General features: G+C 32.8%; 1 protein-coding gene across 1 annotated transcript; it reads left to right on the top strand.

Annotated features, from left to right (window-relative positions):
- The first annotated feature begins 6618 nt into the window (after positions 1 to 6618).
- On the top strand, positions 6619 to 9914 carry LOC118046380 (homeobox-leucine zipper protein HOX3). Its single transcript, XM_035055254.2, has 4 exons — positions 6619 to 6845; positions 7115 to 7296; positions 7403 to 7482; positions 9418 to 9914. The coding sequence occupies exons 1-4, from the start codon at positions 6758 to 6760 to the stop codon at positions 9743 to 9745; spliced, it is 678 nt and encodes a 225-aa protein (XP_034911145.1). The 5' UTR covers positions 6619 to 6757; the 3' UTR covers positions 9746 to 9914.
- The last annotated feature ends 2473 nt before the right edge of the window (positions 9915 to 12387 follow it).

Consider the following 12387-nt stretch of genomic DNA (forward strand, 5'->3'; position numbering starts at 1 on the left):
GGAATTTATCTCGTGGAATATTAGAAACATCCTGTCGGCAAGCACATATTTTTATGTCAGATTTCCAATGATCACAGTGAAGAAGGGCACGGCCATCATAAACCCAAATGCTTCTTCTGTGGTCGGCCTAATATCAGAGAGCTCTAATCAAATCAAAATTCCCTTTGGAATTTAGGAATGTTTGATAAGAAACAATAATGTGTGTGTGTATAGGAAGACGAGACCCACTTGCTATCCACTGAGATTACAAGACACGTTCGTGGACTAGCCAATCAGCAAAAGCCAATAAAGGGACAACCAGACATTTGTGGGCCCGCTCATGGTTCCCTACCCAATGATCAAGATGGGGTCCACAGGTGTTCCATGTCCCATGAGATGTCCGTAACCTAATCATCAATTTTGGGTCCCACAACAGCCACGCTTTCCCCATATAATTCCTCACTTGTGTCTTTGCCCGTGCGTGTGTAGGGTGTGTAATCGCGTGTATCAAGGTAATAAGGTTTTTTAATATTTATTATTTACTGAAATAAGAAAATTGAATATTATTTATTAGATTTTGATTTTGATTATATTAGATTAAAAAATATAAATATATATTAGTATTGAGATATGTATATATTATATTAGATAAAAATATATAAATATTATACATATATATCTATATAATATATATATATATATATTAAATTAGATTTATATTAGATTTTAAATGGGTTTGATAATATTAATTATATTTGAAGCTAAAATAATTATAAAAAAAACCAACCTATTTAGATGATGTGATATCCATCAACTTCAGGTATAATTATAATCAGTGATTATACATGAGTCATGACCTGATCTGACATTTTATTTTCCACTTATTAACGCTAATTTGTTTCTTTTTATGGGTCACGCATTCATGTGCAGAGAAACAGTATTTTTCTTATTATTTAGAATACGAATCTCACATGATAGTTGAGCCAAGTTTAAAAAGTAATGTGACAGTTTTTTACCCAAAGAAAAAGTATTACAGCTTTGTTGTTCAATTATGCTTGTAATTTTTTTTTTCCTTCACTTTCTTTTTCGAAGAAAACTATACGTCTCTTAATCATCCAGAATCTCAAAAATAAAAAATAAAAACGCATTTTTAAGATGATTAAAGAAATAATCATTAAAAACTGAAATTATAAAGATACTTCTATGTATATTGAAACAAATAAATATACATTTATAGGAGTTGCATTTGGGGTAGAGAGGGGGGTGGCAAGGCCCTGGCCCTGCAAGGAATTTTTTTCCAGTCTTTTTTTTTATAATATTAATATATTTAGTTTAAATAATAAAATAATTAATTTTTTAATTTTTTTTTTTTTCCTGATTCGCCCCTGGTGGCATTCATTTTTTTTTTTTTTATCGAGGCCAGGCTTGTCCCAGTGGATTTTTATTGCGATGTCAAATCAGGATTTTAGGCTAGCGTCGAAGACTTTTATCGGATTAAGACTGTGCAAGACTCGTGCTAATGAAGGAATTCTTTTGGTCCTTTGAACATTGATTTCCCTAAAGTCCTCAAAGGCATGTATTAATTATGCCTGTCTTAACAAATTAAGTCACAGTCTTAGGGAGCAAGTTCATATCGATTAATCACGTGAAAATTAAATTAGGATCTTAGGATCATTTTTTATTTATTAACATGAATGTACTGGTTAGTTTATATATATTTAACTAATCTCATAAATCTAAAATTAATAATTATATAAGTTTTTAATAACTTTCCAATAACATTTGAACTCATAATCATTAAAGAATAAATTCAAAAACTAACCAAATAAAAATACTTACAATAAATCTACGTAAGGCTGTAAGGGTGGTGATGGTGGTAAGGTATAGGAGGGCATCAAGAGTGGCAACAAGTAAAGTCGATCCGGTTGGGTTTTTCCGGTAAAAAACAGCACTTGTGTATCCTCCAGTTTGTCTAATTATATATGAAATGGCATACACAATCCTGTAAAAATACGTACTTTTTGTTTAAATTACAGGCGATGGAAGAAACATGCATGCTCTTTCAAGTACTGTTTTTTCTTTTCTTTTCTTATCAAATCCCTGGCATGTCACGAAAAAAAGAAAATATCATTCCAAAGGTTACACTATTTAGCACAGAAAATTGCATCATCAACACAACTACAAGTTGCAAGAACATGGAAGATCCTGTGCTGCCTCATCCTGAGTAAACCAAAGTCCAAGAGGAATAAAGTGCTTGTCCATTAAAAACCTGGTTGGTTTGAATCTTGTAGGTTTCGCCCAAACAAAGTCTAGATATGAGATATGTGTAATAATGAATGTACGATTTCTAAATTATAAATAATTATTTGCAATTATGTTTCTCAAGTTTGTCTAGATTCAGGTGAAACCAGGAATTTTTAAGTGGGGATCACAATCATAAAAATTATAGGACCAAATTAAAGAGGCTGCAGACCAGATATATTATTTTTGTAGGGGCGAATGCATAACTATTATGAAAAAAAAAATTGAAGGGCAAATTAAAATTTTACAATAATAAAATGTTAAAAAATTATCTCAATTCAATAACTTAAATTGTTATGTGATGTTTTAAAAATAATTTTATATTATTTTTTAACATGAAAGTGTCTTAGGGTTTGTTTGGAAGTATAGTAAAGATTTCTTTTCAAAATAATTTTTGTTTGGAAATGCATTAAAATAATATTTTTTTATTTTTAAAAATTTATTTTTGATGCCGGCACATGATCTAAAAGCACAAAAAATTAATTTGAAAAAAATCAAAAATTTTCGGAACCATGGTTCAATCGCACTCCCAAGCATACCCATATCTGTCAAATCTGTGACTTAGATCATGAGACCATGTAATCTATAGAAAGAAAAATAAAATAAATTATGAAGGACTAATGTTTAATTAGCTCAATGTTGAATGATAGAATAAAATAAATATATTAAAAAAATTAAAAAAAAAAACTACAATATCAATCAACCCGGGTTCACCTGGCAAACCCTCAACCCAGGTCATGAAATTGAAAAAACCCTATAGAAATCAAATCGAAACAAATTACAAAATCTAATTTTCAATCAATCAAAAATTGAAATTAAGATGAAATGAGAAAAAAAAAACATTTAAAAAAAAGAACAAAAAAAAAATTAAAGTTAATCAAAGTTAATATATTAAATTCGCGATTCAAGTTGTGAGATCAGGATAACTTCATAGCCAACCTAATATTTATCTAGTAATTTGAGAAATTTCTGTTACACATGTTAGAAATCAAAATTTATCATCATTTAACATGATTATAAAACTTGAACTGGTGAAGAATCCAATTTATATGAGATTTTTGACAGGTGAGAGTGAGAAAAAATCAAGTTAAGGTATTGACATGATAAAAAAAACCTAGGTTAATTGGATGTTTTATGACACTTTCAAAATTATATTCATGTTGAAAAATCCAACTTATATGATATTTCTGGGTTAAAAACTAGTCTGAGTGTTAAATCCACAGAAATATATGTAAGTTTTCAATTTATTTTATTTGATATATACATAAGTTTTTGTAATTTAGTTTTAACTTTTTTTTATATAAAGTTATGGTAGCTAGCGAAGATACATACTATTAAAACATCTGGATAATGATGATGGAAAATTCTGATGATATTTAAAAAGATTTCATAATCGAAAACTTACTCATTGGGGGTATCTGTTACTTTATTTTTCAACAGTTGTTTTACATTGGCCAGGTTCATCATTTAAATATCAAACATGACTGCATCTTTTGCACTGTTCATAACATAAATTAATGATTCCTCCTCCTGCTTCATCCACAAAAAGGAATTCCTCCTGCTGCTTCTGCAATTTGCAACAAGATTTGTAAATTAACTTGGCAAAAGAAAGCATTACATTCGATTTCAGAAACCCAGCAACAAACCTTCTTTCTAGTCTGAGGTCCAGTGTGACCACCAAATTCACCACCCAAATCGGGACGTTGTACTTCCGTTACTAGAGCTCCTACCGCATGGAGTTATCTTCCAAGTATTCGAGCCACCATGCATGGTCTTACTCCAAGAATAATAATTATTTTGCTATTTTATTGCGAGTTAGATATTTTTATTTTATATAAAAAATTATATATATAGGTTTTTCAATGGATTTATGTAGTTTGAAAAATCTGAACTCAAATAAAAAATTTTATGCGTACATGTAATTAAATAAATTGAGAATTGTGTCTGAAAAAAATAATAAATCTTGAAAAATCAAGAGACGGGTCTTGATCAAGATATTTAATCTCAAAAAACAGGACATTCACCCTATTGTGTTTATTAAATTTATTTATTAAGATATTTTTTTATTTATTTAAGCAACCAATAATATATAAAAATAGAGACACACATTAAATTGATTGAATAAAATAAAAAAAGAGAAAAAAACATTATGCAAGGTTGTTCATATTAGAAATATTATCTGAAAAAAATTCAAAATAAAATTCATCCATACAAAAGATTAAAAAAAAATTATAGATGAATCAGAAAAACTCTTCACATTTAAATGCATAACTAAAAAATAATTATCATTTAAAAGAGACTCTCTAAATAAAATAAAAGAGATAATGAGTACTAATTTAAATATAAATTTAAAAAATAGAGAAAAAGAATCATTAATTTAAAAAGGAGCAGAAAAAAAAAAAAACAAAAGCTAGACGCTGTTGGATCTGAACTATTTTGTCAAGGCCCTTGCGCGGGCTTGCCTTGATAAGCCCACATGATTGGGCCCTAATTGTTTTTTTCGTTTGCAATTGGGGGGATGGCATGTCAACCGTCTCTCTCTCTCTCTTTTTTAAATAGACGACGCATTGTTTGATTTTCTTAGATTTCAACCAATATAATGATTAGAAAATCAGGATTTAAGTTTTTTTTTTTTTTTTAAATCCCAAAACCTATTTTTCAACATATATTTTTTTATTCTATGGCTATTTTCATCTAAAATTCTTGATGAAAATTTTTGTTGGTGTTTTAATCAGTAACCATGACCTTATAGTTTCCGTTGCTTTTTTTAAAAAAAAAATCAAATTTCTAGCTAGGATAGCAAACACCACTTCTAACACATACATCATAACGTGTATTATATCAATATTGTAAAAACCTAACCAATAAAAAGTTGGTTTAGTGATAAAGGAGCTCTTTATGGAGAGCTCATCCATGAAGTTTAGAGTCTGAATCTTATATACCACAATATGCAATTGGTGATATATCTACGTCTTCACGCATGATTATAACTATCATAAAAAAGACTTCAAGCTTCGACTCTAACATGTTAAATGATATCAGGCAAAATGAATGAGTAAAAAAATGATATAGGCATGATCCTTGCTCCTCATCAAGATCCATCAACTTCTCTTTTTTCCATTCTATCACACTTATCTTAATGAATTTTGGAGAAACGAGAAAGGTAATAGTTTTTATGTATAAAGGCCTTCTTTTTCTTTGATTCTTCTGGCGATCGATGGCGTCAACGAATCAGGTGGAGTTCTAGTGATGGATGTTACGAGTGGTGCCGCCGTAGTAGAGGTAGAATGTGCTCTTACAGATGTCGGTGATCACCATATATTTTTACATTTATCAAAAAATAATAGATCCTAGGTTTACGCCATAAATTCCTTCCTTCAACAGGTTTGGATTGAATCCGATGAAATCGCTTAATTTATTAAAAATCTATTTAGATTAAATGGGTTCTTCAAGTGAAAAACATAGCCGATTCAATCAACAAATTTAATTTATACCAGACTTCAGATCTTAAATTTTTTAAATCAACCAATAAACGGGGTCAAATTGTATAATTATATCGATAATATTAACGAAAAAAGTGGTTGCAACATACAAACATGCACTCCCTACATAATAAACGACTCTTGTCCACACTCCTTATCTCCCCAGAGCATGTTTTCTTCTCTTTGCATAAATGTCAAGAAGCGTTGCAATTCCTCTCCGTGCACCTGCTAGCCAAGCAGGTAAAGCCGCATTAAATTTCTTGATGGTTTTAAAAAACAGTAGTGGTAGACACACAATGCGATTTTGCACCAGTATGCATCGAGACCTGGCATTCCACATCTTCCCCCGTATGCCCCACCTCACATTATCAAAATCAAAATCAAAATCAAACATCTATATCTTGATTGAAAATAGTGAATGGCCCAGATTGAATCACAAGAAAGAAAGAAAAAAAGGCAAATTGAAGTGATGGGTTTTTTGCCCTTCTGTTGGGGGGTCAGACACTCAGAAATTTTAAAGAATAATTTTGGAAAGCAATGGTGGACGCAGCAGGGCTCGAAGGCCAGTCTAGGCTCCCAATCATTTCAATAGCTGACCTTTGAACCGACAACCAGACTCTACCCCTCTAATCACTTTGAACAGAAAACCTGCCGGTTATTCTCCTGCACCCAAACCCTCGAAGCAGTCCTCCACGTGTCTCAAATCAGATGGGTCAGACCTTTTGACTTGACGACCACGGTCAAAAGCCCTGGCCAGGAAAAACCAAAAGGGAACAGTTAAATCAAAACAAATCCACCCTTCCAATTTCTATTTCTCTTCATCGCTAGTATTTATTTGAGCTTCATTGCTCACCTTTTTTAACTCCCCCATTTCATATTCTGCTCTGTGTCCTTTTTGTTTTCTTTCTTTTCTTTTCTTCCCTCCTACTTCCTTGAACCTTTTCTCTCCTACGAAATCAACCTTTTCTTCTTCTTCTCCTTTCTTGGGTGCTTTCATGGCCGTTTCACGCTCAAGCTCTTCTAGCTTGGAGCTGACCATGTCCACGCCTGGTTTCGTTTCTTCTCCTTCTTTTCCTTCATCTGGCAAGCCCCAACCCCCCCCCCCCACCCCGATCTCCTTCTTTCCTTTTGTTTTTATATGATATTCTATCTCATAGCTTTGTTCTTGTTGCGTGGCCGGTTTTCTTAATAAATAAATCTTCCTTCTGTTTTCTTTTTTTAATATGATGAAAATACATGGTTTTGCTGATTTATGAATTAAATAACTGATTCATTTTATGCCAGAAAATTTATTTTCTTGATTTATGAAAATGATCATGAAGGATAATTAATCGGCGAAGGGGTTTGCGCAGTGAAAGATTTGGACATAAACCAAGTACCATCAGGAGCAGCAGAAGAAGAATGGATCTCTGCAGGCATGGAGGATGAAGAGGAAAGCACTGATGGAGCCCCACCTCGCAAAAAACTCCGTCTCTCTAAAGAACAGTCTCGCCTCCTTGAAGAAAGTTTCAGGCAACATCACTCCTTGAACCCCGTAAATAAACCTCCCCCCTTCTCTCTCTCTATTTATAGTAAAACAATTATATTTTGTGATTTATTTAAGATTAATTTGTGGAGTTTAACTATTTTTATGTATGCAGAGACAGAAAGAAGCATTAGCTTTGCAGTTGAAGCTGAGGCCTAGACAAGTTGAGGTGTGGTTTCAAAACCGCAGGGCCAGGTACTGTACCTTACATTTATACTATTTCATGCTTGGGCTTGGCTTGGGTAACACATTAAATTCTCTTTTGATCCCTTCACTATATATCTTGTTGGTTGTTAGGATTAAAATTGATGATTATAAGGTGGATACACACACACACACACAGATATATATATATATATATATATATATATATATATATATATATATATAAGTTGACAGAATATAATCTGAATCGGATTCTATGTCTATCCGTATAAATCGTACTGATTATCATCACCAGGAAGAATAAGATCTTTTGAGTAATGGGTTTTTCTTAGAACATTATATATATATATATATCTGTGTGTGTGCAGAGTACAATATAACCTCAATACTACGTTGGATAGCAGTATAAATAAAGATGCTTTAATTCTTTGGCCATTTTCATGGCTAAAGCAAAGAAATTAGGCATCATAAATTATCGAACTTTTCCACCGCATTTAAAATCTGTCTGGGGCGGTTAAAGTGTCCCTTTCATGATTATTTTATACAGTAAAAGATGTTAGAATGTGATTTTTGAGCCCTTAAAATGACGAATTGTTCATATATATAAGCCAGTAAAGGGAGGCAGAAGTTGACGCGAAACTGTATAGTTATACGTGCTTGTTCTGGAATTTTTTTTTTTTGAGTTATGATTTTGAGACTTGTTAAGTGATGAAATTAAACTGTTTGTCTTTTGTTGGTTAGTCATGGTAGGAGTTATTTAAACATATGGTTACATTAAAATTTATATTTCTACTAAAATATCTGGAATTAGATTTCAATCGAATATCCTCATATATGGCAAAAATGAATGCAGATAAGCAAGGCCAGGGGTGCAAACAATAATTCTAATAGTAATAGTAGTAATTAAGATTGATAACCCTTAATGCTTTTATATTTGTCAAGTTATGAAGGTAGATGACTTCTGAAATATGAAGTTAGCCTATGAGTTTTAGTTTCTTGCCATAGAACCCTAAAATATTGCAAATACAAGTAATAAACTTGATTTAATACAACTACTACTATATGCATGGTTTGAGAATAAATTAAGACACGTGAGCGACAAGTGGCTCAACAAATTTATGAACATTTAATGATAATGAGGTTATTTCATGAGCTAACCTTTGTGAACTAATATAATGACGGTCGTTCAATATATAACAATCTAGTATCAAGATGCATGTGTTCTTCGGCCTCGTGCGCTAGTCTGATCATAACTCTAACAAGTGTTACTTTGACTCACTATTAATAATCCTTTTCTTGGACTCTTATTATTATTATTATTAATATAATTATTTGCGTTTATTACAATATTATTGAACGAAATCAAGAGAGACTAAGCATTTGCTCTTCTTTATCATATTCACTGCTATTTTAATCAGTCAAAAGAAACGGATCCAAAGCTGTAAATTCGATAATGAGTCTCTTAAAGCTTGACTGCATAATTATACCAGATCAACAGACGAGATATACATTGAATTAAAGTTGAGTCTAACGATGCTTTAGAGATAATTTGATAAAAACTGGAATATTGAACATACATGATATGATAACAACAGGTATATATTGAATGCATCCATAAATGCTTACCTTGTATGTATGGTTTACGGAAACAAAATTCTCAAAAGTGCACTTGTTATACTCTGAAAGCAGTGAGGAGCACCCAGCGAATCGGGGGAAGCAGGCAATGGCTTTAATGCAAGCTCTTAAATATGCCTACCAACTCGCCTTTGCTGGACAAGTTAACATGGCATACATTTAAGATTATTTTCATCACTTTACATTTACAACTCAAATCCAAATTGATGATCATGTAAACCAATATATATGGAGTACTAGCAAACGTTTTCTCACATTGTTTTATCACAATGTCACTCATTATTTTGTACGAATCTTCCAATCTTAACACATTTTTCTGGTCTCGTATAGGAGCAAACTTAAGCAGACAGAGATGGAGTGCGAGTACTTGAAGAGATGGTTTGGTTCATTAACAGAGCAGAACAGGAGGCTGCAAAGAGAAGTAGAGGAGCTTAGGGCATTAAAGGTGGGTCCACCAACCGTGATATCTCCTCACAGTTGTGAACCTCTCCCAGCATCCACGCTTACAATGTGTCCGCGTTGCGAGCGTGTGACAACCACCGGCGTGGACAAGGGCTCCACCAAAACCACACGTACTGCTGTGGCCAACCCAACAATAGCCGCCACCTTGTCCTCTGAAAATGGAGCACCCGCACTCCAATCTCGGCAATCTTGCTAGTCAGCTGTAATGATGATTGATTACTTTGATGTGAAAGAAGATAGGGTAGAGAAATGTTCATAACAGTCTACACCAACATGTGTATGAGATAGATACTATAGCATATGGTATCTAATCTACATGGATAATTAATTTACTTATCAATTAGCACCTTTTCTTTTCTTTTTAATGCCTTTTCCAGTTGCATGTCTGGCTCTTTTCTTTTTCAAAGTATAGGAAGGTGAAGTAGATTAATTTGAATTTGGAGCCCTCTCTACTTTCTCTGCATCCAAATTTCATGCTAATTACTATATATATGTGCGCTTCTGTTCATTGGCTTTCCGTGCGTACCAGTATATATTGAGGGGAGACGAAACTCCATGGTGTTACGATCGATAAGCAACCATATAAAACACTCGTGGAAAAACTTTCTAAATGGAAATTAAATTTCTATTCAATTTCCACAAAGTCATAATGTTCAGGTGGCGTTCGGAAAAACCAAAAGTGAGAAATTCTGGAAGTGGTAATGCCCTGCCAGGAATTATAGTTAATTCTTGCTACGATATTCTTTTCAAACACAGTTTCAACATCATGATTAATTAGTTGATGCGACGTTCTTCATAGAATTCCCATTTCATCATGTTTTTTGGTCAACAAAATGAGTGTACATGCATACATAAAAAGAGAGAGAGAGAGAGACTATTATAATATTTCATACTTACATGAACTTGGATTAAAAGAGACTCACATACATTGCATCCATGTAGAGTGGAAGTTTAGATTGCCTTTGTAAATGAGTATAATATATCGTTTAAACACGAAGCTGATATAAAATGGAACAATTTAATACCTATTACTAAAATAGTTTGTTAAAATAATATAAATAATAATATTTTGAAACTCTTTTTTATAATAATCGAGAATTGCACTGAAAAATAGTCATTTAGATAATGACAAAAAAATAAAATCTGATACAAAAAAAGATGAACATAAAAAAAAGTTGGAAAAAAATCATGAAGCTGACTTCTAGCATAATTCAGCAACCTAAACAATCTAATAAAAGATGAAAACTCACTCTCACAGCTAAATCCCAATAAATTCTTCACACAAACCTAGCCCTGAAATACCCAAATTCACTACCTAAACCCCTCAAAACATACAACACACAAAATCAAAAAATAATAAGTCAATCTTTGAATAATAACTCAACTGTTTAGGTTTTAAGTTTGTTTTCTAATAGTCACGAGTTCGAGTCCTTTCAGAAATCAAGGTCACTGAAAGCTTATATGGTCATTAACTTCAAGACCCGTGAAATTAATCAGAATAAACGTAAACTAACCCGGACATCCACATTTAAAAAAAAAAAAAAAAACAAGCCAAAGAAAACAATATTTGAAAACCTCGCACATAAATTTAGAATAAAAAGATAAGATTTTTAAGTCACTCAAAATACATTAAAAAATATTATAAATTATATTTTAAAATCTCTACTATCAACTTAAACTTGATCGGTTAGTTGACATGGTATTCTACTGCTACTACGTGTTAACCTGTTGATCTCACGAGAGCAACAATTCCTCTCATTAGCAAATAACTTAGTATCTTAACGTACGGTCGTGTTGCAAATGAGCTAGAGCTCTTATCATGCATGATAAAATGAGTACGAGGAGACATGATGGGAAGGCTCGTCCTCTGATATCATAAATATGTGTAGCTTGTTGTATGGTTCAAGGGTCAAGTTCAGTGTTGATTGAAGAAAAAAGTGCACTTAGCAACCTTTTTGAGGAAGCCAATATTCATGCCAGTCGAATTATTCCATCATTACCTGACTTCTACCTGCAAACCGCAATGCGAAATATTTATGAAATGTATCCCGTATTTCTCAAAATAATAATAAAAAAACGTAAGGAACGCACAAGGCAGCGGAATCCATATATCGTCCGAGAAGGGAACACGTGAAAAATCAAGCCGGTTAATAAATTCGAGGCAATGCTTCGTGATTGAAGGCAATGGAGGAAAAAGAGAGGGGGGTAAATGAAATTTACTAGGACACAGATTGCTCGTATCAAGGATAAGTGGCAGGGGCTCCTCTCTATGATTTTCAACAGGTCTCAATCCCACCGACCAGGGAACCAGAAAGACTAGTTGTTGTTTTGCTCTTACTAATTAATGAATTACAAAAAAGGAGAGAAAAACTAGAATAGAAGCCCGCTAGCTTCTTTTATTATTGTTGTTGTTACTACTGCTACTACTATTATTATCCTTTTGCGTTTTATTTTTACCTAAATAACTCTTGCCAAATACAAAAGGTTTGGTGAACACTACCAAATGAGATATCTTTTTAAAATTTGACAAAAGAACACTACCAAATGAGATCAGTCCATGGAAGAATTAATTCTATCTTGATATAAAATAAAATTTCCATCCTTTCTCGACCCAGACAGTATTGAATGATATGGGCCCAATACCAAGGATCACGTGCCTTGTTAGGATTTCCAACTCCATGTATGCGCTGCCTATTGCTTTCTCGCTATCTGGCCGACCTTCGAAAATCAGGTCATGGCCCAAGCTTCACGGCCCATTTACTTTTCTCATCAGAGCTCTTTTACCCATCCACAGGCCCTGCATCTTCAGGCAATTGAGACTAGCCCAAGCCCATTTCC

This window comes from Populus alba, chromosome 10 (genome assembly GCF_005239225.2).
Source record: "Populus alba chromosome 10, ASM523922v2, whole genome shotgun sequence".
Classification (NCBI taxonomy): domain Eukaryota; kingdom Viridiplantae; phylum Streptophyta; class Magnoliopsida; order Malpighiales; family Salicaceae; genus Populus; species Populus alba.